Raw genomic sequence first — 25,913 nt, 5'->3', positions numbered from 1 at the left:
CGGCAGCCAAAAGCCACCTCTGGAGAAGACAGGGTCTCTTACTGTATGTGGGGTACACACTTGAAATATGTGAGGAATGACCAAGCAATTGAACAAATGTAGGAAACTATGCACAGCACAATATTGTGCATACACCCTTACTCTTCAGCCACACAATATCTCTCTTCAGAAGAACCCATTTAAATAAATATGCCCACCCAGTTTTGATGACATTTTCAAAAGTTTCTGTGTTCAACATATTGTATGGTTATATGGGCATCTGTACATAAGATGTGGATGACAGATCTGAGTAATACATGATATATGCTGTGCAGCATGGCCGATACAATATATCGGTAGAAAACATCATTCAAAGATGTATTGGATGGTCACACTTAAGCCCCACACACACTAGGCGATATTGTGTACAATATCGCTCTGAAATCGATTTAACCCCGCCACGCACAATATCGGTGGGGGCTCGTTTAGTGTGTATGGGGCTTAATAAATGGTTGGAACGATATATAGTTTAGTTTATCAGCTGAACGAGCGATATATGATCTAGAGTGCATCCAGCTTTAGATCTTGTTATTATAACGAATAGGAAACATAACACAAAAAATATTGGCCATAACTTACTGTTGCCGAGATCTAAATGCCAGTCCCCATGGGAAGTTATATTACCATAGTATCTTCCTAAATTTGTGGCCCTATTATGGATACGTTTGATATGGATATTTTGGTAAATTCATGCTCTAATGATTGGAAGTAAAAATACATTACTAGACTATTTCCAAAGAGGTATACAGGGGTAAATGTAAAAGGGTCAGAGTTTGCCAGAGGTGCGGGATGCCAGCTGATTTTGGACTTTTTTTTTTTTAACCACATAACTAATATTTATTTATTTTTTTTTAAAAGCACAGAAATTGTCTTTAATGATTGAATTAGGCTAAGAACATTTACTTAATGTCCAATACAATTTTCTTTTGAAAAGAATAAAAAATGTGTATATATATATATATATATATATATATATATATATATATATATAGAGAGAGAGAGAGAGAGAGAGAGAGAGAGAGAGAGAGAGAGAGAGAGAGAGAGAGAGAGAGAGAGAGAATTGTAAATAGATGAATAAATAAAAATACAAAATAAATCATTAAACACATCGATGATTGGAACATCGTGACTATTGCGACTTCGTTTGAATCCTCAGGAGCTCCTAAGGGAATGTGAGGGCTGCTTATTTTTACATTTCCCGAGCGACTGCTAGTGTATGCAGCCGCTGGGTGGGGGGTGCTGCCGCGCTGACCTATCAGCAGTGGTCGACAGCACGGCAGGCACTAGAACGGAAGGAGCCAGGAAGCAGAAGGACCGGCAGCTTCTCTTCCTGCAGTCGCACAGTGACCTTTCTTGACAGGTCACATCAGATGCGTCCATGTCAGGGAAAGCCCAGCCTGGTGTGGTCGCATCATGCCAGGCAAATGGTTAATGCGACATTCATTTACAAGGCAAATCCATGCCTTGTAAATGATTGCTGCTTTTTAAAAAAAAAAGCATCAGTCATCCTGCAACACCGGCAAACTCTGACCCTATTACATATGCATTACATATCTTTGTTTCATATAAAAAAGATCCCATTACCAGAAAAAAAAGGATAATGTAGCCTATAGAGTACAATGGCTATCGCCATCTAAAAAGTGGTATTAGCTATCATGGCCAAACGCTAAAAGGTAAACTCTGTTCTTCATAAGCTGGGAATTTTCACAGGCCTCATATAAAGCTATGGGGACAGGGCCGGTGCAAGGTCTCGCTGCACCCTAGGCCAATCTTCAGCCTAGTGCCCCCTAACCTGCAAGCCCCCACCACCACCTCTTGGAGGGGAGATGCAGGTTGCCACTAGGTGGGCTGGGGTGATTTGCATCATTATACATATACAGAGAAAAGGGACAACGCTCAAGGACTTTTAAAGTTTTTGTGACTTTGTTCACAATATACTTTCACTTAAAAAGTCCTTGAGTGCCATCTATTCTTTATATACTCTATAATACTGTATATAGGGTCTGGTGGGGATATTTAATTGGGGTTGGGTACGAGATGCCACCGGCCAGAAAACCGACAGCAGCATACGGATATACCATAATACCGAAATTTGAATTAAATTAATTAACCTTACCCCTTGGCCTAACCCTTCCTCCCCCCCAGCCTAATCCTAACCCTCACTGTCATACTAATATTCAGAATGCTGGCTGTCAGGATCCTGAATGCAACATCCCATCCGCCGGTATGCCACCTACATCCCTTTAATTGTATGTGTATACGTACATATATTTCTAGGCTCCTTATTGTGTTCCATCCCACCATTTATAAGTTCATTATTAACCTACATACAGAGATACCCTTAAGTTTTTTTGCTAGATGAATTCAGTGGTGCCCTCCAGTGGCTGGTGCCCCTAGGCAGCCGCCTAAAGCTGCCTAATGGCAGGGTCGGCCCTGTATGGGGATTGCTTTTGCAATCGAAAATTGAAGGACTACTGCGGCTCTGATCGTTGCCCACGTACTAAATAGATCTCATACTTAAATAATGCAAAACCATTAAATTATAGAGGACCAACCTCAAAACTACTTTAAAATTCTAGCTAGAAGCAGATTGCTGTGGACATCTTTTCTACTTCCCCACACTTTACAAGATTGATACTTTTCCCCCTAAGTTCCTAGAGGCTGTAATATGGGTTGGTGTCTGCACAAGAATACATTTCAAAGCAGTAGCCAATAAAGATAGAAGAAGACAGGACTAAGGGCCTTATTCAGGTTTGCACTACTGGTGGGGGGCAGATGTAACATGTGCAGAGAGAGAGTTAGATTTGAGTGGGTTATATTATTTCTGTGCAGGGTAAATACTGGCTGCTTTATTTTTACACTACAATTTATAGATTTCAGTTTGAACACACCCCACCCAAATCTGACTCTGCACATGTTACATCTGCCCCACCTGCAGTGCAACATGGTTTTGCCCAATTGCTAACTTTTTTTGTTTGCTAACAAACCTGAATAACCCCCTAAGTTCTAACACCTTACATTAGTATATACTGGCCTGCAATTCTCTATCCCCTTACAATTCTCAATATACCCTTGCTTGATAATAGAACAGGAACACAAATGCCAAATGTAAGGGAGACAAGGGTTACTTTTAAAGTGTGTGTGTGTGTGTGTGTGTGTGTGTGTGTGTGTCTACACACACACACACACACACACACACACACTAACTATACAATATATAGATTTACTATTTTAGCCTTAAATCTATTGTGTAAATAGGTTCAGGGAACATATAAAATGTAAAAACACAAAAAGGACTTCCGGTGGGTGGCGCATCCAAGATGGCCACGTTTTAGAAGAGCTCCGCTCTACCAGGCCCTATCCATTGCCATCCGCCCGCTCCTGTGTTGCCTGGCTTGACATCTTGCCAGGCCCTTGCTCCCTGGAAGCTGCTGAACCCGGTGGTACCCTGCTCGGACGTGTGGCATGGCTGGAGGCCCTATTCCCCGGAGTCAGGCCCGTGATCGGACCGCCGCATGGTGGGTGCTGCTTCCCCCTTTGCCTGGCTGGATCTCCCCCCGACGCTGCCTTACCTCGGGGGTCGCTGCCTTTCCCCGCTGCCTTGGGACCGTTTGCTGTGCCTCCCGTAACCGGGCTCGTTGTGGCTGTTCACCCATCTCGTTCCAGTGCCTCTATGAGGTGAAGCTCCCTGGCGTCTCTGGCTGACCGGACCCTCTTCTGCCGCTGCGGTGTGGGGTCACCTTCGCTGGGATGACAGCGCTGTTCTCCTCTTCTTCCCCCGGCTCACACCCTCTGCACTCCCGCCTGCCTGCGGTGCTGCCGCAGAGGAACTTCCTGGTGTGGCGCGCTGGCCGCTGGATGCCCGGGCGGTTGCGTGACCTGTGCTGCCGCTGTCCCTGATCCATCGGGCTGGGTGGTCTGGAGCCCCTACGTGTGCGGAGTCATCCCTGCCGCTGCCCCGTATGGATGCCATGTCCCCCCCCTACCCCCACAAGGGCTGACTCTACGCGCCCACTGTGTATATAGGGGTGCATTGTGTGCTGCAGGGATCATCTGGCGGTGTGCTGTGGGAGTTGCGTAACTCACACTCCCGCTGTGCTTGTGTGCTGTTTCGGGGGTCCTGACTGGTGGGGCTACTGCGAGAGGGTCAAGCTGGAGACCCCTATACTACCATTATATGCCTGAGGGTCCTGTGTGGCTCCCACTCTCCCCGTTGCTGACTTCCAGATAGACTTGCTGTCTGTGGTTGCATTCCCCCAGAGGGGTCCCATTGACACTGCAGCCTCCCTGATATCCTATCTGTACAGTGCTACCCCTATGCCTGCTGTGCGGTGAGGAGGGCTGCCCTGTAGGACATGCTGTATCTGGCTAATTGCATAGCCCATAACTCCTGCTGTGCCTGTACGCTACCTGGAGGGACCTTGCTCTCGGGGCTGTTGCTGGGGGGTGGAGCTGGAGACCCCTATACTCCCACCATGCACATGTGGGTCATATATGGTTCCTAAAATCCCAGCTGCCGATTTCCCTATATGCCTGCTGTCTGACCTGAGGCTGTATTCCTCCCTGGTCCTCCGCCTCTATTGAATTACCTCTGCATGACTTACAGCCGTGGTGGACTTTTGGGTGGCCGACCACACTGCATCTCCGGCTCTCCTGTGGCGCCCTGACTTGTGGTGCTGCCGTCTGGGTGCTGTGATCCTGAACCCCTTGCAGTCACTGCCACGGACCTTGGATACTGCCGAGCTTCCAGGACATTGCTGAACTGCTCTCCACTGGGGTCCTGCTGGTATCATAGTCGTGCCCCCCCCCCCTTTTTTTTTTTCTTCTTTCTTCTTACTCTTTACTCCTTTCTTTTTTCTGTTTCCTTCTATTGCTTTGCCCTCTTCCCTTCCGTAGCTCTATCTCCCATTTCCATTCATTTGTTCTCACTTGTTTTCACCTGCTTCACCATACTCCCTTTATATAGGCTGTAATCATATAGATTTATATACGGACAGTGCCTGTATATTTTTTCGTATATATCTTTATATTTATTTATTTTTATTTATTTTTTTCCTGCCTCAGTCGTTCTGTTCACAACTGTCCCTTTGTGATATTCACTACTTCGGTGTCAACGTTATTTCCCCTACACTGTCTGAGTCTGTTCCTCATTAGTTACTCTGTAGGTAGGGGGTGTGATACTCCTATATTGTAATGTGAAATTTTACTTATCCCTTTGGGGCGTTATACTTTACGATTTCAGATGTGTCATCTGATACTTCTATTTACTGGTGAACCGTGTTTGATCCTTCTGGATCTTCCCTTTTAGGCACTTAATTGATGGAGAGGTTTCTAAATAGGACTGTTTATGACAATAAGGTCAGAAGGAAGTCACATAAGACCGGTGGCTCTTCCCCCTTCTCATTCACAACCCGCAACGAATATGGCTGGGAATCTTGACCCCACACCCCAACCTGACACGATGCCTCCGGTGTCCCAAACTGCTAAAGAGATTCTTTTGGTACTCATGCCCCATATTGATAGGAAAGTAGACTAATTTAGGGATTCGTTTCAGTCCACCCTACGAGAAGTGGCCTCAAATACTTCAAGAATATCGGAGGTGGAGCAGAGTGTTAGTGACTTGGAGGACACGGTCCACAATGTGGAGTCCTCGGCTGACTCGTCCATTGGCATGATTCGGGAGCTCCAAGAAAAACTAGACGATCTAGAGAATAGAAATCTTAGGACAACCTTCGTTTGATAGGCATCCCGGAACATATCAAACCATCCCTCCTGGGAAACTACCTGGCATCTCAGTTGGTCCCTGCTCTTTGTATATCTGACAAGATAGAGTTTCCCCAGGTTGAGAGAGTTCATAGGGTGGGGATTGAAAGGGATGGTCCTAATCCTCCTCCCAGACCGGTGGTGGCCCACTATTTTGATTATAGGACGAAGGAAATTATATTACGAGCATATAAGAAATTGGGCAAGTTGGTCATTGACGGTAACCGTATCTTGATTTTTCAGGATTTTTCATTGGTAATTACCCAAAAACGCAGGGCATTCTCACCAGTTTGCAAATTCCTAGTGGAATCGCAAAAAACGTTTTGCCCTTCTTTACCCTGCCAAGTTGAGGGTCACTGATAATGGCCGTACCTTATTTTTTGATTACCCGGACGAGGCCCGTAGACATTTTTTGCCCTCTCCCTCCCCACTGAGTTCACCAGTAGCATCCCTGAGGTCTCCCAAATCGCTGAATGTTTGTACCGATCTATTTGATGATCTTTTTTAGTTCTATTATCCATTTAGCGATGGAGGACAGGGTTTTGCTTTTCATATGTCCCTCTTAGGATAATGGTTATTATGTTATCAATTAGGAAACTGGCTTTCCTTTTTCTCTTTACTGTTTGTTTTTTGTTGATTCTAATGGTCGGTCACAGTGCAGTTACTGTGACCCTCCAAGACAATTTTTGGTTTGTGAAAATTCAGAAAAGGTTATTGAAGCATGATTCTTTGTCTTTTGGAAATTGTGATATGTTCAAACGGATACATTTTAAATTTTTTGTATTATGTTTTGGTGCGTTGGGGGTGGAGAGATGGGAACACGTAGCTTCGACTGTGTTTTTTGGGTTGCCCCCTACTCGCTGGGATAGGGGACCCCACCATATATCAATGAGATTATACTACAGACATAACACAGTAAAGATTGGGATTGGATGATGGCGAATAATACCTGTACTTTACCGTACTCACCTCCCCACGACTCCATCAAATGTCTTTCATGGAATGTTGAAGGGCTCAATTCTCCCATTAAGCGTCAAAGGGTTTTATCCCACCTTAAGAAATTTAGCCCAGACATCATTTTTCTGCAGGAGACCCACTGGAGGGAGGGTAATGGCTCTTCCCTTCGAGCTGGTTGGTTGGGTGATTGTTTTTCGGCATCATGTGCCGATAAGACTAGAGGGGTGGCTATCCTCTTTGCACGGCACCTCCCATACACCATCTTAAACACTGTCCTAGAACCTAATGGTCGATATTTACTGATCGATGTTAAGATTGGAGACGTCACATACACACTTTTAAACATATACGCTCCCAATACTCGGGTATCGGAATTTTTGACACAGATTACTTTCTTGATACAACAGCGGGAGGCTTTTCCACTGATAATCGGAGGTGACTTCAATACGGTGCATGATCCGACTTTGGCCAAAACTCCAATTCCGTCCAATCGACATTCTACAATCTGGTCTACACTTGTGAAATTCATGTTAGGACTTCAAGTGACTGATGTTTGGAGACTTTTTAATCCATCGGATAAATCTTTTACTTTCCATTCGGGGGTTCACCACACGGTCTCCCGCATAGATTATTTTTTAGTAGCGGACTCTTTGGTATCCGAGGTGACCTCCGCAAATATTGCTGAAATATTGGTCTCGGATAATGCACCGATTGAATTCTCATTTAGACTGCCACATACAGGTCCCACACACCGTACTTGGAATTTCCCTGCATATTTATTCCAATCAGAAAAATTTCGGGACTATTTAAAACGTACGTGGCTGGACTATGTAGATAACAACATTGCCCACTGGGATGACCCGGTTCTTTTCTGGGCAGCATCGAAGTCTGTGATGCGAGGTAGTATTATTATCTCATATGTATCAGGTCGCCATAAGATTCAAAAAGACCAGTATCGTTCCCTCTCCTATACACTGCAGACTACGTTTGCTGAATATGTGTCTGTCCCTTTGGAAGAAAAATTCACTATATATAATCAAGCTAAATCTCTATTGGAAAATGTCCTACTCTCCCAAGCCCAATTGCGCTTAGACTTCACTAAAAATAGATATTATAGATGGGGTGCCAGGATGGGACGTTTATTGGCCTCACTAACTAAAGGATATAAACGAAGAAACCATATCGTCTCTATTAAAGAGACTGGGACTTCCTCTTGTCTGACATTTCGAGGGCCTTCCATGACTATTATTGTAATCTATATTCCGCTAGACCATCGACCCCTGAGTCTTAAGACGATATCATCAGAGAGGCTAATTTACCTAGTCTAGACCCAGACCAAATAAATGTTCTAGACTCGGAAATTACTGAAGAGGAAATAAGGTCGGCAATCTCTTCCCTACATACCTGTAAAGCCCCGGGACCGGATGGTTTCTCGGGAGAATATTTTAAAATCCTATCTACTGACATTGTACCGACTTTATTGGAACTTTATCGCACTAGTCATAAAAAATGCCCGTCCTATCCCTCTTTTAATGCTGCCTTTACTACCCTTATTCTAAAGCCCGACCGCGACCATACACAGTTGAGTTCCTATCGTCCCATTAATCTGCTAAACGTGGACTTTAAAATTCTGTCCAAAATCATGTCTTCTAGACTACAAATATTCTCCTCCTCTCTTTGCTCATCTCACCAACTAGGTTTCACCCGGGGCAGACAATTGGTTAAGGGTATTCGCACAGCCATCGCCTCCATAATTGCTTCCAACAACAATCCCACTGTTCCCAATATGCTTCTGACCCTTGATGCTCAGAAAGCTTTTGATACAGTATTCTGGCCCTTTTTATTTAAAGTCTTATTGGCTCGAAATTTCGGCCCAGATTTTATTAATCTTATAAAGTTTTTTTACAGCTCCCCCACGACATTCCTTTTAATCAACGGCACAAGAAGTGATCCTATTATTATGTCTAGAGGCACCCGTCAAGGGTGTCCTTTATCTCCCCTACTTTTTAATTTGTCCCTTGACCCCTTACTTCGCATACTTGACTCTTGGCAGACTTTGAAAGGTATATCGGTTGGTACGATGGAAGTGAAACTCACTGCATTTGCGGACGATGTTCTGATTTACATTTCCAATCCCAAACACTCCCTTAGACCGCTGCTAGAATTGCTTGATAGGGTGGGGTCACTTTCTGGCTTTTTTATTAATTTTGAAAAATCTAGTGCACTTTATCTGAAACAAGGCTTTTATAGACCCTTGTGGGCGGCGCACTTACCTTTGAACTGGGCGAGAAAGAGACTCCCGTATTTAGGTATTCTTCTTCCCAAAAATATCGCAAATCTCTATGATATTAATAAAAATGTGGTAAATGTAGCCCTGCACTGTTATGTGAGCAGCTGGTCTTAAATCAATGGAATTCACCCTCAAAATTCCACAAGTGCAAATATTTGTATGTAAAAAGAGAGATAAAAACCAGCGCTATTACTGTTTTGTAATAAAAACAATAAACACAGTTATATAAAACGTCTGACTAAGCTGTTATGGGAGCTGTTCCAATGGGGTCTTCAGGATGATTCAACGTAATTAGAAAGACACTCACTTTCAAATTCAGTCTCGCATTCCCATAAAGGTATCTTTTATATTGATAGCAGAGTAAAAGATGATTTTTTCCACAGAGACAGCAAACAATAAGAATAAGACTTACATTAAAATTCAGTCTCGAGTGCACTGAAAGGTTTCTTTATCTCCCACACGTTGTAGACAGGAGACCAGCAGACCGATGTAGTTAAAATCACACACAGATTTATTTCATGAGACTTAAACACACATGGATTCTGCAACAAAAGAACGTCCCGCAATAGATGGATGTTTGTCACAGCATGGATACTTCAACGCGTTTCAAGGATTCTCTCCCCTTTGTCAAGAAGTGCTGTGTAGATCTTTCTGTTCCTAAATTTATCCTGGATGGACTTCAGTCATATGACCCCACATGACCAATCTCGATAGGCTTCCAATCCGATGACCGATGTATTCAATTACAAATTAACCATTATCACCTGATCTATACTAAACACGCATTTAAAAAGTGTGCAAGCACTATATAGAATTATGCAAAGTCCTGCAGTGTTACAACAGTGGATCACAATAGGTTATATCAGTGTGGCTTATGTATAAAGCCGTTCCCTCACTGTAAAAGCAGATTGTTACAAAAAATTGTGAGGTTCGGCTGTATTGCGCATCCGATACAATACATTTCTTGTAGGACAGTTCACTGAGAGCTAAAAAGTATATAAAATATTCCTCTTTAGTCATATAAAAGAAAAGGTTTTAAGTTTATACTAGCAAGGCATTAAGATATTACTAGGGTAATCGTATAAAACCGTAATATTACGGCTTTAATGGAGCAAAAGAACCAATTATTAAGTAAAATATAAGGCAGCATATCAAATGCAGCAAGATATTTAGCCATGGAATATATCATTTGCGGAGAAAGAAACATATCCGTATAAACGATGTACTATATCCTAGGATATAGTACATCGTTTATACGGATATGTTTCTTTCTCCGCAAATGATATATTCCATGGCTAAATATCTTGCTGCATTTGATATGCTGCCTTATATTTTATTTAATAATTGGTTCTTTTGCTCCATTAAAGCCGTAATATTATGGTTTTATACGATTACCCTAGTAATATCTTAATGCCTTGCTAGTATAAACTTAAAACCTTTTCTTTTATATGACTAAAGAGGAATATTTTATATACTTTTTAGCCCTCAGTGAACTGTCCTACAAGAAATGTATTGTATCGGATGCGCAATACAGCCGAACCTCACAATTTTTTGTAACAATCGGCTTTTACAGTGAGGGAACGGCTTTATACATAAGCCGCACTGATATAACCTATTGTGATCCACTGTTGTAACACTGCAGGACTTTGCATAATTCTATATAGTGCTTGCACACTTTTTAAATGCGTGTTTAGTATAGATCAGGTGATAATGGTTAATTTGTAATTGAATACATCTGTCATCGGATTGGAAGCCTATTGAGATTGGTCATGTGGGGTCATATGACTGAAGTCCATCCAGGATAAATTTAGGAACAGAAAGATCTACACAGCACTTCTTGACAAAGGGGAGAGAATCCTTGAAACGCGTTGAAGTATCCATGCTGTGACAAACATCCATCTATTGCGGGACGTTCTTTTGTTGCAGAATCCATGTGTGTTTTAGTCTCATGAAATAAATCTGTGTGTGATTTTAACTACATCGGTCTGCTGGTCTCCTGTCTACAACGTGTGGGAGATAAAGAAACCTTTCAGTGCACTCGAGACTGAATTTTAATGCAAGTCTTATTCTTATTGTTTGCTGTCTCTGTGGAAAAAATCATCTTTTACTCTGCTATCAATATAAAAGATACCTTTATGGGAATGCGAGACTGAATTTGAAAGTGAGTGTCTTTCTAATTACGTTGAATCATCCTGAAGACCCCATTGGAACAGCTCGCATAACAGCTTAGTCAGACGTTTTATATAACGGTGTTTATTGTTTTTATTACAAAACAGTAATAGCGCTGGTTTTTATCTCTCTCTATGATATTAATATCAAGAAAACGCTTTCTAAAATTATGGGGGATCTTGGAGCGATGGCCCATGTACAACTCTCTTTTTTGGGAAGGACAAATATAATTAAAATTATATATTTTCCGAAACTCCTTTACCCATTACAAGTTCTCCCCCTTTTGCTTTCTAGACAAGACCTCTTACAGATAACATCGGCCTTTAGGAAATTCATTTGGAACAATAAGCGCACGAGAATTGGTCTATTTAAATTAGGTCAGCCTAAAACAAATGGGGGGGTTAACTTTCCAGACATTCTGACGTATAGCTATGCTTCTCATATTCACTATATTAAGGACTGGTTGTCTAGTACCCAAATTTACACAGACTCACTTCTCGAACAAAATTTCATTCCTCATGTGTCCCTGATAGCTTTCCTGCACTTAACCGATGCCGAGATCTCTACTGATCTAACTACTAATCCCCTCCTAAGGACTACGAGGAAAGTTTGGCTATCCCTGAGACATAAATATAAATTACACAAACACCTATCTATCCATTTGCCTTTCTTGCAGAATCCGGGTTTTCAAACTGGAGAGGCCGCCTATCCTTTTAATGAATGGAACTCGTTAGGCCTTTGTAATATAGGACAACTAATCAACCCTGAATCCCATAAACCATTATCTTACGCGGAGGCCCTGTCTAAATACCCATATATTGGCCCCCAGAACTTTGCTTTTTTTCAAGCCCAACATTATGTCAGCACGGTTTCCAGACTATTACCTGCGACTGATTGGGATAATCAACTGGACCGAATATTATTGCGACCGGAACTACCCAAAGGTGCTATTTCCTTTTACTACAAACACCTCTGCACTATAATAGACCATTCTACATATAAAACTGGGATAGCCCAATGGTTGGAACATGTTCCCAATTTAGATGTTGATGGGTTACTGCACATGCTACATTTTTCAATAGCTATGTTTCCCGCTGCCAAATACACGGAAATGTATCTTAATATCTTTCACAGATCTTATATTTCTCCCCATAGAGGTTTCTTAATAGGCCTTTTAAGTGATCCCTCTTGTCCCAAATGTGGCCATCCTTCGGCAGACCTTTATCATGGTTTCTGGGCCTGTCCACTTTTAAGACGGTTTTGGTTAACAGTCTGGCGTTTTGCTTCCCAACATTTAGTGAACTACATCCCCTTTACGCCAGAATAGGCTATATTTGGCATCATACCCCCTGGCACCAGAGCTCCCAAAGCCATTAAAAAATTACTTTGAGCAATCTCATCGGCAGCTAGAAAAGCTGTTTAGCACATGTTGATTCATAGCTCCATCCCAACTCTAGATATGTTCAAGGAAAAATTATTTTTAATTTGCCATATGGACTGGTTGGAGGCCTCCCTTCAAAAAGAATCTCGTACCGAATCCTTTTTCGCAACATGGGAAAGTTTTATTGAAACACTACCCACTCATACTAGAGAGGCCATTAGCTCATGTTTTCGCAGCACACTCTGGTATGAAACCAGGATTTTTCTTAGAGACCCTCCCATCACTCTAGTTAGCGCTGGCTAGCGGTCGTGGCGTGTTCCCGTCTCTCTAAGGGTCCAGTTTGTACCAGTGGGTGTCATCTGTACTTCCATAATATTGTACCTGTTAACTTGTTTTTCTTCTTCTACTCCTCCCTACATCGCGCATCATGTTATGTATTTATTGTGTTATGTTTTTTCTATTTTCTCCAACATATTCCTGTAAGCATTGCTAACTTCTATATGGAAATGCTTCAATAAATAAAGAAATGTTAAAAAAAACCAAACACACAAAAAGGCTATATCATACTTACTTTTAGGGTTTATGGTGTTGGATATACAGCTTCTAAGCAGTGTATTGTAGGCCTCTTGGTGTCTTAAAACTTCCAAAATTAGTGGAACACAACTTGGGTGAGTAAAGGGTATTTTGTTTACCAATACACCAATCACAGTGCTTTCTTTATCTGTGTTGCTGTTAATAACATAGCAATGGTCCATGCAATCTGGAAGAGACTATAGGGACATAGTATTCAGCATTAGTTTGTAATTATATGTATTCCTACTTATTACTGTGGTAATGATGGTGGTCTAACCACCTATTAACATAAGGAAAGATTATTTTAATAATCTTTTAGTCCTTTGTCTAACACTAACCTTTTAAAATGGAATCCCCTTCTCTAAAGGAACACATACACATTATCCGTGTATGTTTATTTGAGCATTCATTTCTATATCCATTTATTTTATTACCCAATATTTATATAGCGCTCACACAGCGCTTTACAGGGAATATTTTGGCCATTCACATGAGCCCTTGGCCCAGTGGAGCTTACAATCTATATTCCCTATCATATGAGCACACACACTAAATATAATTTTTCATCAGAAGTCAATTAACCTACCAGTATAAATTAGGAAAAATCCTTTTATGCACAGCTCAACCAATACAGATACTGATAATCATAATATACAGTACACAACTCAACCTCACATACAGCAATAATTGTAGAGGCTATAAACTTCTCACAAGTTCTTCCTTTGAACACCATTTCAACTCCAAATGGTCTGTCGAGTTCTCTCTAAATAAATAGATTTTTTTTCTGATCTGTACAGCTGTGCAAATAACTCAAACTGTCACAGTCTCCCCCCCCCCCCCCAAAAAAAAAAAAATCTATTGGAATCTTAAAATTACATTGCACCATCATTGGATAGGGTTATATACGCTGGGTCATTCCACATCAAATCACCCAAAAGAAAACCCAAAAAACTAAAATGTCAAACCCCCCCCCCCCATCTCAAATTTTTACAAAAAAAATTTAGTTAAGAGAAGATTTCAAAACAACTATTTTTGGCAAATATCTCAACTGTCTGACAATTTATTATATATTGATTTTTCAATTTATTAAATTATTTACTAATCGCGGCTTCTTTATCCAGTTAAATTTGAAGTATGACAAGTGTTTATTAAGGAATCACCATGAAATTTGGACCTCTAGGGTAACTCTTCCTCCTGAATCCAAAACAAAATTACTTTATCTGCTTTACATTTTGAGTTACGTTAAAAACGCACTTTAAAAAAAAAAAAGACAAAGTTAAATCAACATTACAGATCCCAATTTTTTTTTTTTATGTGCTTAACAAAAGGTATACATTACTACCACACAAAAAAAAAAAAAAAAAAAAAAAATCAGCATGGTACTCTGTTTCATAGTGTAGAAAAAAATAAATCATGAAGTTGACATTCAATTACTGTTGTACCGCATACATAATTAACACAAAAAATCATGAAATTTAAAAACTTAAACATAACTTGAGTTACTAACTTATTTAGTGTCACAGAATACATGGTAAAACAATCAAGAAAACTTAAAGAAACCCACAGCATACTGGCAGAACCTGAAAAAATAAAGGGAAAGCCCTTCTTGTACAAATCGTTCATCAGGTACAGCAGTTTTAAATAAGATGAACATTCTCGGATGTGCCCTGGAAAGAAAGTCTGTTTCTGTAAAAGCTCCAGGAAGAAAAATAATTCACAAACAGGAAACGCTACTCCTAGTAAACTTGAAAGAGCTTTATCTTGCTTTCAAATACAGTTTTCCAGACATTCAAGCTGGATTGTCTATGGTTTGTTCCTTACGACCTACATGGTGTGTTATTTAGAGTTGCTGCAAGAGGTATGCGTTCTGTGTGTGCTTGCAAAACTCACCAAAGCATAAAAAAAAAAAAATTATTGGTTGCTAATTTACCACAAAAGATGGACTACAAAGACCTAACTGAATACGATTCACCTTGACAAAGGGGCTGCAGGCCCCGAAACATCGGCTTCTGTGTATTTTTACACTTTAATATAACTCCGTTTGCAGTAAAAGTCCCCAGTGCAAATGGAGGATTGACGACGAGGTTAATAAAGCCTCAAAAACGTTGAAGTTGAATCTGCTGTGATGTGTTGTTAAAATCCCAAGAGCTGCCTATATGTATGATAGAGATATAGATATATTTTTTATATAACACACACACACACACATAATACTGTATCTGGAAACCCCCCTTTTCGAAATCCTGTGTTTGCCCCTGAACATACATAGCAGCATTGTATGATAACATTGGTACATTGGGTATATTATTCAATGTAATGAGGAGGAACAAGATGTGATGGTACACTTCATGAAACGAAACCACTCAACAAATGTGTTGTCCTGGCCTTCAGTGTTTTGTTCCTCCTGTGTAACGTAAGTGCCCATTATCCAAGGAAGTACTGGAAGGCACTGTCTGCTGACACTTTAAGGAAAATTACAGACCGTTACAACAGATTCCAAACAAGGGAAAGATCAGGTGATTGTCGACTCAAGTTATGGACTCAAGTTTTGTTTAAGTTTTTAAATTTCATGGTTTCTTATGTTAATTATATATGAGGTACAACAGTAATTGATGTCAACTTCATGTTTTTTTTTTCTCCACTATGAAACAGAGTACCATGCGGATTCTTTGTGTGGTAATGTATACCTTTGTTAAGCAACTTACATTTTTTTGTATATCTAATGTTGATTGAACCTAGCGTTTTTAAGTCTTTTCGAAAAACGTGCATTTTTGCTGTAACCGGAAACGTAAAGCAGATAGTGATTTGGTTTGGATTTTTGGATTCAGGAGGGGGGAGTTATCCTAGGGGTGCAAATTTTGTGGTGATTCCTTAATAAACACCCGTAATACTTCAAATAAACTGGATAAAGAAGACACAATTAGTAAATCATTTAATGCATTGAAAAGTCAATAGTTAATAAATGAGTTGTCAAGATATTAGGAAGAAATATTTTTTTTTTTACATCCTCTGTCAAAACTAAAAAAAAATTCATAAAAATCTGAGACGGGTGTTGGACACGCCCGGTTGAACGGACATAGAATGATCCCGCTATTATTGCATGGTAAGGAGTACAAACCTATTCTGATTAATTAAGACTTGGGTCCTTAACAATTCTAAATGTAACCAGATTTCAGTCTAATCTGTTTCAAATAGTAAAGTGCTTAAGTTTAACTTAATTAAAAGCCTTTAAATAGCAAGCACCTTTTAATCAAACCATTAAGGCATTTTTTCTTAAAAAGTCTACTGCTCATTTTCAATACCTACTGTATCTTTAGGCTGAACATGTCAGGTTCTAACCATGGTGAGGAAGCAGGAGGGAGAGGTTGGTGCAGGGCACAGGACAATTATGGGTTCTATAGGGTCACTGCTCTCAACATGTCAGGTGCTAGTCGTGGTGGGGAAGTAGGAGGGGGAGGATGGGGCAGGGCACAGAACAAAAAAATATTGGGTATCAGAAGGGAGAAATGAGAGGGGTGTTTTATTCCCATTCTGTTCATGGGGGAGATGTATCAAACCTTCGGGAGAAGTTGCCCATTGCAACCACTCCATTTCTGTGTCAGATAAATGATAGCCAGAAACAGATTGGTTGCTATGGGTACCTTGTCCACTTTCTCTTGAAGGTTTGATACATCTCCCCTTATATCATACACTAAAGGACTACGGTTGCCGTGATGATCACATAGCACTGAGGAAATCTAAATGATCAATTAATAGCAATCTAAGAAACAAACTGGTTAAAATGAACAGATTATTCTTATATAGCCTGCCAAACTGATGTAATATATTAAATACAAAATATATATATATATATATATATATATATATATATATATATATATATATATATATATATATGTGTGTGTGTGTGTGTGTGTGTGTGTGTGTGTGTGTGTGTGTGTGTGTGTGTGTGTGTGTGTGTGTGTGTGTGTGTGTGTGTGTTATTCAGGGTTTGCGCTTTAATAAAAAGAAAATAATAATCTTTACTCAATGCAACTCTCCTATTTTTACTATATCTTCATACTGGCCATAGCCCAAAGACTCAAAGATATGGAGGTTTTTTACAAAACGTCGGGTAGTAAAGCCCGGCGGTTCTGAGCATATTTATGCCTGGTATTTAAAACAACAATACTTTTACTAGCCATGTCTTGCTCGTAAAATCTGTACCCTTTTAAATGTCAGGGCATTTACAACCAGGCGCTTTGTGAATAAACCTCATGGAGTCATTTGAACAGTTAGCAGTTTGTCATATTAAGCAAAACCAGTTGTATGTCCACACTATATTTACTTGGTATGTGAGTGGAAAGCTTCCATAAATTAATAAGAGTGGACTCTTATCTTCTCCTCGACCAAGGAAAATAAAACTTAACAGAATGAGTCACTCTAAGAATCAGGCATCAGCCCTACTGCAAACTCTGCATACTCTACATTGCTTTTCAACTGTGTAGGTCTGACATGTTTCCTTGAACTACTTCTCTGGTATGTTCTATTGTACATTGGCTTGCAAGTAGCCCATTAGCTTATAGAAAAAAAAATTCTTTTAAAAATATAAAAAAGTAAGTAAAAACAAAGTAAATAAGAGTAGTTCCTGGGGGATAGTATTTGGTAGCCTACCACTGAACTATTTGTTAACTGGAGCCACAGACGTGGAAACCCTTGGAAAATTCTCCTGTATTAGCCGTAGACAAATAACAGACTATACCGTAAGCTCATTCTTCGGCAGGCCCTGTGGGCTAAATGTGGCTAAAGTTGTCCCGGGCTGCAAATATGAACTCACAGAAAAGATACAGTACATCTCCCATTGACAACATCCACTGCAGAATGCTCATTAGAAACAGAGCATACAGCATGTAAAGTCTTTATACACAGTTAATTAATCTACAAATATTATTGCTAATTAGCCAGACTTGTCCAATATCCTATTCATAATTAGAATTTGTGTGTTTGGTTATAATAATGGTATAAAAACACATAAGCTTTATTTTTTTGCAATGAAAACTAACATTTTCCACGAGATATAATTTCTCATAGAATGTCTTAAGACTACTACAATCCTTTCTGCATCCTCTCAAAGTGTCAATAAGAATAAAAAAAAAAAAAAAAAAAAAAAGAATAGAAGGATCCAGGGAAAACATATACACAGGAGTGCTAAAGACTATATACTACTAATTCTAATGTGTCCAATACAATATACTCGTACAACTGAAGTACCCACGATGAAACACATACCACAACGTACTGGATCTCTCGGCTCTCCTCTTTGGTTAGCTTTTCATGCTTCCCATCCAAGAGCAGTTTATGCAGTGGAGCTTGTATTGTTGCAATAACCGGTAGGCCTTTAAAACATAAGATGCATAGTTTGTATATACAAACAAGAATATGGGGGGAGATTCATAGCATGTTATTACAGTATGAAGACTTTACTTGTACTGCTACAGTGGAGTTTGGTATCCAATATTACATCAGTGTGCAAGGTTCCAATGCAACCTAATCATTAACCAAATCTCCCCCTATATTTATGCATAGCTCCCAACTGTTCTGTCAGTTACCACATTTGAGGGAGATCAAAGCTTGTAAAGAGATAAGAGTAGTATCCAATCAGCACCTTACTATAATTTTGCAGGCGGTGTTTGAAAAGTAAAAGTTAAGAGCTGATTGGTTGTTACTTTATCTCTGGCCTCTATTTCTCACCAAGGCTTCGTACACAGACCCAAAAGTACCAACCTGTCAGCTCCTATAATTTTTCAAACACCACCTTTTAAAAATTATAGAAAGGAGCTGATGGGTTAGTACTTTGGGGTCAATTCACGAAGTAGTGAAATGTGTGGAAAAGTGAGCCAGTGAAGAAGTTGCCCATGGCATCCAATCAGCTGCTACATATAATTTTATAGAATGTATTCTATAAAATGTTACTTCAACACTGATTGGTTGCCATGGGCAACTTCTCCACTGGCTTACTTCTCCACACATGTCAATGCTTCATGAATAGACACCTTTATCTCTTTACAAAGCTTTGATAAATCTCCTACTCTCTCCCTACTGCTAACAAGTGTAGGTAACAGTTAAAGGCTTTTCTGGGAGGGGAGCTGGTATTGTGCTAAGCACACTCAATGGTAGTTGGCCATGCCCCAAATGCTCTATGACCATGCTCCTTTTCATGTGCACTCTCTTCCCCATTTTACCTCTAGGAGAATGTGGGGAGAGATGTGTATGGGTTAAAAAGCATCACATCTGGCTACATAGAGAAGTACATCTGTGTGGGAGCGGAGTCTGTTAGACTATGCAATGGTCAGGTTTGTACTCTTGTCCTAGTTTGCTATATATATTTGTGGTGGGCAACGATTAAAAATTTCTAATCGTGATTAATCGCATGATTTTCTCCGATTAATCACGATTAAATCGCATTGTTGTTATGTGCAAAACTGGATCAGCAAAGTAGCTTTACACATAAATTGTTACAATGTCTCTGAATGGTGTAACAATAGGTTACATTTACAGTTGTGCTCATAAGTTTACATACCCTAGCAGAATTTGTGATTTTCTGGCCATTTGTCAGAGAATATGAATGATAACTCACAAACTTTTCTTTCACTCATGGTTAGTGGTTGGGTGATGCCATTTATTGTCAAACAACTGTGTTTACTCTTTTTAAATCATAATGACAACAGAAACTACCCAAATGACCCGGATCAAAAGTTTACATACCCTGGAGAGATTTTGGCCTGATAACATGCACACAAGTTGCCACAAACGGTTTTGAATGGCTACTAAAGGTAACCATCCTCATCTGTGATCTGTTTGCTTGTAATCAGTGTGTGTGTATATAAAAGGTCAGTGAGTTTCTGGACTCCTGAAAGATCCTTGCATCTTTCATCCAGTGCTGCACTGATGTGTCTGGATTCTGCGTCATGGGGAAAGCAAAACAATTGTCAAAGGATCTGCGGGAAAAGGTAATTGAACTGTATAAAACAAGAAAGGGATATAAAAAGATATCCAAGCAATTGAGAATGCCAATCAGCAGTGTTCAAACTCTAATTAAGAAGTGGAAAATTAGGGATTCTGTGGAAACCAAATCACGGTCAGGTAGACCAACAAAAATTTCAGCCACAACTGCCAGGAAAATTGTTCGGGATGCAAAGAAAAATCCACAAATAACTTCAGCTGAAATACAGGACTCTCTGAAAAAAAGTGGTGTGGCTGTTTCAAGATGCACAATAAGGAGGCATTTGAAGAAAAATGGGCTGCATGGTCGAGTCGCCAGAAGAAAGCCATTACTACGCAAATGCCACAAAGCATCCCGCTTACAATACTCCAAACAGCACTGAGACAAGCCTCAAAACTTCTGGAACAAAGTCATTTGGAGTGATGAGACCAAAATTTAACTTTTTGGCCACAACCATAAACGTTACATTTGGAGAGGAGTCAACAAGGCCTATGATGAAAGGTACACCATTCCTACTGTGAAACACGGAGGTGGATCGCTGATGTTTTGGGGATGTGTGAGCTACAAAGGCACTGGAAACTTGGTCAAAATTGATGGCAAGATGGATGCAGCATGTTATCAGAAAATACTGCAGGAAAATTTGCACTTATCAGCCCGGAAGCTGCGCATGGGACGTACGTGGACATTCCAACAAGACAATGATCCAAAACACAAGGCCAAGTCGACCTGTCATTGGCTACAGCAGAATAAAGTGAAGGTTCTGGAGTGGCCATCTCAGTCTCCTGACCTCAATATCATTGAGCCACTCTGGGGAGATCTCAAACGTGCAGTTCATGCAAGACAGCCCAATAATTTACAGGAACTGGAGGCTTTTTGCCAAGAAGAATGGCCAGCTTTACCATCTGAGAAAATAAAGAGCCTCATCCACAACTACCACAAAAGACGTCAAGCGGTCATTGATGTTAAAGGGTGCAATACACAGTATTAAGAACTGGGGTATGTAAGCTTTTGATCAGGGTCATTTGGGTAGTTTCTGTTGTCATTATGATTTAAAAAGAGTAAACACAGTTGTTTGACAATAAATGGCTTCACCCAACCACTAACCATGAGCGAAAGAAAAGTTTGTGAGTTATCATTCATATTCTCTGACAAAATGGCCAGAAAATCAAATTCTGCTAGGGTATGTAAAGTTATGAGCACAACTGTAAGTAAGATAGTATCTCAGCCCTGAAAAGCCCAATGATGCAAATATAATTGATATATACTGTGAATTGATATATACCCAATGATGCAAATATAATTGATCTAAACAAATATAATTGATCTATACTGTTCCTGGTAAAAAATAAATATAATGTTCACAAATGCTGGCCATCAATATAGACTCCCTTAATGGGGAGATGACACAGTCTCACAGTGCTTTAAATGGTGCCACATAGATACCTATAGTGCAGCTGCGTCTGTCCTCAGAGTGGTAGAACAATAATTAGCACAAACGTCCTCTATACCGCTAACTCAGTTAGCCGGAAATCAGGATAAACGACTCATAATGGAATAGTAAAGTTGTATCCTAAATCATTACTAGTAGTTGCTAATGAAGCCGCGGTCTCCGTGTAGCAGATGGAGGTGCTGTAACAGCCTCCCGATAAGTGATCCTAACTTCCGTAAGCCGTTTTATGAAGCCAGTGCAAGCAGCTCTGTGAAACAGGAGAGCCAAGGCAAGCGGCTCGGGTGGACGTGCTGTGACTGCTTTGCGGTGATGAGTATTCTGCAGTACCGCAATCTCCGATTTACCAGTCGGTGCAGGTGGCTCTGGGATGGATTATTCAAACCACTCGGTGGTAGCTGGTAGATCCAAACTGTGTGGTGACTGAAAGGGGAATGACGTCCCCATATCCTGACGCGTCTCTCGACCAAAGAGCCCGGTCGTTTCTTCAGAGGATGATTGTCGGCGTTAAAATAATTGTTGGCGTTAATTAATGAGTTAACGCGATATTAACGCGTTAACTTGCCCTAATATAATATAATATATATATAGTAACACTGTAGGGGTGCAAGGCGCCTCTTCCTGGGGAATATGGTAGCACGCAGCAGCTGAGGAACAACACAAGTCCAGTGTCTGGTACAACTGGCCCGGCCAGTTTTATTGAAACAGAAAATAAAACAAACACCAAAAGAAAATACCTTGCCTGTTCGGCACTAACTAAACACAAGATGTTCCTAACTATCACTAAACAAAAACACAGTTCTCCAGTAAACACTGTATAGCTCACTTGTATCAGGAAGCGTGTTTCTCTCACACAGATCCCTCCAGTCTTCCCAGGCAGTCTCTCATACTAATCAGGCTAGCAGCCCTATAACACTCTTACACAGCTGAAACCCTGATTAGCCCTCTGTGAGGCCAAAGACCCGAACTGGGCCCAATGTCTAGAACTCGCCTTATCTCTCTCTCAGAGCCTTTACCCAGCTTTTACAGCAAACTGAAAAGGTTCTGTCAAAACAAAAGCATTTTTTCCTAGAAGTTTCCATTTTCTAAAACATGTAAGACAAGAACCTGGGACAAACATACCTGCCCTCAAACACTATCCCAGTGTTCTTGTCACTATATATATATATATATATATATATATATATATATATATATATCTCTATATATCTCTATATATATATATATATATATATATATATATATATATATATAAGCAAAAGAGTCCCGGCACTCACTCTCAATGTGCTGTTATATGCTGCGTTGCCCTCCTGGAGAAATGCAAGATTCCTCTATGCAGTGTGAAGAAATGAGGTGGCATTCATTTTAGAGCATTTTCATGGATGGTACACTTACCTGCAGTGTGAGGAGAGCAGAACTGTGCAAAAAAAATTGGGCTTTCACACATTTTCATTGTCACTGCCGCTAGTTTACACAGGTTTAGCAGCTTTACACGGCTAAACCAGTGTATTTGGGTCCGATCAGCGTGAAAAAGGAATGGGCCTCCAGCGCTGAAATAATTATCGCCGCCTCTAATGATGGATGATCCGACATAACAAGGCAAGGCATAAGTTTGTACTGGATTGGCTTGCTAAGCCTTCCTACCTCTATGTCTATCTGTTTTTACCCAGTTTTGTTCTATTACTGTTGTTCTAATTGTAAAGTGCAACGGAATATGCTGCACTATATAAGAAATGGTTAATAAATAAATAAGTAGTAGCATACAAAATGCATACATAATGTTAGATGTCATGTTGTTGTCAAAATCAGGGTCTTATTTAATGTTGGAGGCACATCAGTATTAGTGGTGTGAACACATGCATTCCTGTATTGTCCACACATACCAAAATGTGTCTACCTAGATTCCTGTGTACTTTAGACTTGCGGCTCCCTACTGCTGGAGAAGCTGAATGGAGCCGGCAAGCATAAGAAGAATGAATACATTAAGGGAATGTATGCACAAGTGTCACATGCCCACTAGCAATGCCACCTAAATGGGCTGACATCCCCAAACATGTTTCTTAGGAGGCATATTTTTCTAGGTATGCGTGGTGCAAGGATATACAACGAGGAAGGAGACTGACAACACTAGCATCACAATGAACCCGCGTCTCCATGCCAGGCAATATAAGCAGCTGCCTAGGGCTCTATGGGCCTTAGGGGGCCCACAAGTTGCCTAAATTAAAAATTCTTATAAATGGAAAAGGCCATGAAGGCCTGGATACCTGGGATGGGGTAGGCTACAGGGCAATGATTAGATAGCTTTTCTGGGTCAGCACTGGGTCCCTGGCAGGTTGTAAGCATGACCGTTATGCTCAAAATGATCTACAGTAGTGGCAGAGCTTCCTGCACAGCACTTTCTGTACTCAGCAATCACACGGTAACAGGAGCATGTGCCAAGTTTCTCCAGTCAGGGCTCAGCACAGTCTGCTCCAACTCCTCCTGCTCAGCATCATGAGGCTAAGACTAAGATACTGACAGAGCTGTGCAGGAATCCTGACACCTGCAGTATACTGTGATGAGCTAGACACATGTAGCATATTATAGATTAGCTATGGATAGCAGTAGCGGATACAGGGAGGAGTGATGAGGGCAATCTCCCCCCCCCCCTCCCGCATAGTATAGTCATTGCCACTCCCACTTACTGATGCTGCAGCTTCAAGTATTCAATGCTTACAGCCCACCGCTACTGCAGTAACGTTTCCAGGAGCAGCCATGCTTCTGTCAGAACCCAGCAGCACGGTGAGTGTGACTGCTACAGAGACAGGACATGTATAACATATTAGGAGGTATGGGGCACACAGCCGTCAATCACTTTGTTTCCCTAAGCTGTCCCTCATGCCAGAGTTGTAAGTGACAGCAGCCAGGTCTCTCCACCACAGCTGGAGGAACATCCCGGCTCATCCTCACAGAGTCCCCGTATGCTACCCTCCACCACCCGGGGAAACAGGATTTGCACCGGCCTCATCATCTTATTAACTAGATGTCTACTGTGCTGGGGTGGACTGATTTATTTGTGCATAAAAAGAAAATATATCAGCTATTCAATTGAACAGCCGATATATCAGCCAGTGTGTAACCAGCATAACAGACGTTTTGATCAGGGGCAGAACATTAAATACAGTAGCTGATCCCTGGGAAGTATCAAGCTATCAGCAGTCGCCAATACCAGCACTAGCTCATACACTACTACTGTGGGCATTTTGTGTATAAGCGGCACTGTCGGCATTTTGTGTATAAGCAGCACTACAGTGGTCATTATATGTAAGGGGAAATACAGTTGTGGGCATTATGTGTAAGGGGCACTACTGTGGGCATTGTATATAAGGGGCACTACATTTGGTGTAATGTAAATTAGATTGTGCTACTGTGTGGAGGGCGATAGAAGAAGCAAAAAGATAAATAATGAATGGAGGTCATAATGGATACACAAAGCTATAAAAATGGAAGTGGGAGGAGGTATGAGTAGAGAGGGGAGGAGTCAGGATTAATTCTTAAACCATCGTCCGTAAAAGAAAAGTCTAAATCCGCCCCGGACGGACAGTGGTCAGGTCACTGAGAATATAGTGAGAAATCTATTTCAGTGTGACTTCAGTAGAGTGATCAGTGTATATCAGGTCTAGGATATGTGTGGCCTACGTGTATGGGATGTCAGTGTGGCCTGTGTATATGTCAGTGTGCAGCAGATATAATATAATCTATTGGAGGAAGGGCCTTAAACCATTATAGTGCCTAGGGCCCCATGCAGTGTTAATCTGATTCTGTTTTATGCTATTAATGGGAGTGTATATGCATTCATACTCCTGATGCAGAAATGCTGTTGGGTTTTGAGTTATAAAAATAAAACTACTGTGATATGGTCCGATGTATCTCAAGATTTGTCAATTTTTTTTTTCTTAGTTTTGCGGCAGAATTGCAAGCATATGTTTGGGGCAAAAAATCTGTCCATTTCTAAATGAGGCCACAAATTAACAGATTGAGTAAAACGGTTTTTGTAAAATTAAGACAGTATGTTATGAAGAATGTCATACCAGTTATATTTTGAATCTTCTGAATTAAACACATCACGAAAGGCGCAGGATGAGAAAATGTTAAAAAGAAGCAGGCCGGAAGTACCATGCTGGACTCTTCAGTGAGTTTTGAAAACTCTTGGATTCTAAAATAAGGAACAAAAAACACACACACAAAAAGAAGAAAGGAACAAAAAAAGTTTTAGATTTTAGCTTTTTCTTTTTTCTTTTTCTTTTTTTAACCAGGAGGCAGGTGTGGGGGT

General features: G+C 40.6%; 1 protein-coding gene across 2 annotated transcripts in view; it reads right to left on the bottom strand.

Annotated features, from left to right (window-relative positions):
• The window catches only part of LOC134927686 (mediator of RNA polymerase II transcription subunit 1-like), a 168,827-nt gene that overhangs the window by 29,561 nt on the left and 113,353 nt on the right, over positions 1 to 25,913 (bottom strand). For both annotated transcript variants that reach the window (XM_063922493.1, XM_063922492.1), the window contains exons 12-14: positions 25,672 to 25,796; positions 18,441 to 18,547; positions 13,171 to 13,369 (exon numbers count right to left, since the gene is read on the bottom strand). In XM_063922493.1, the coding sequence (XP_063778563.1) occupies positions 13,171 to 13,369; positions 18,441 to 18,547; positions 25,672 to 25,796 (431 nt within the window). The remainder of the gene's footprint in view (positions 1 to 13,170; positions 13,370 to 18,440; positions 18,548 to 25,671; positions 25,797 to 25,913) is intronic.

The sequence above is a fragment of the Pseudophryne corroboree genome, chromosome 5, assembly GCF_028390025.1.
Source record: "Pseudophryne corroboree isolate aPseCor3 chromosome 5, aPseCor3.hap2, whole genome shotgun sequence".
Classification (NCBI taxonomy): Eukaryota; Metazoa; Chordata; class Amphibia; order Anura; family Myobatrachidae; genus Pseudophryne; species Pseudophryne corroboree.
This window is presented reverse-complemented; position numbering and strand designations above follow the sequence as displayed.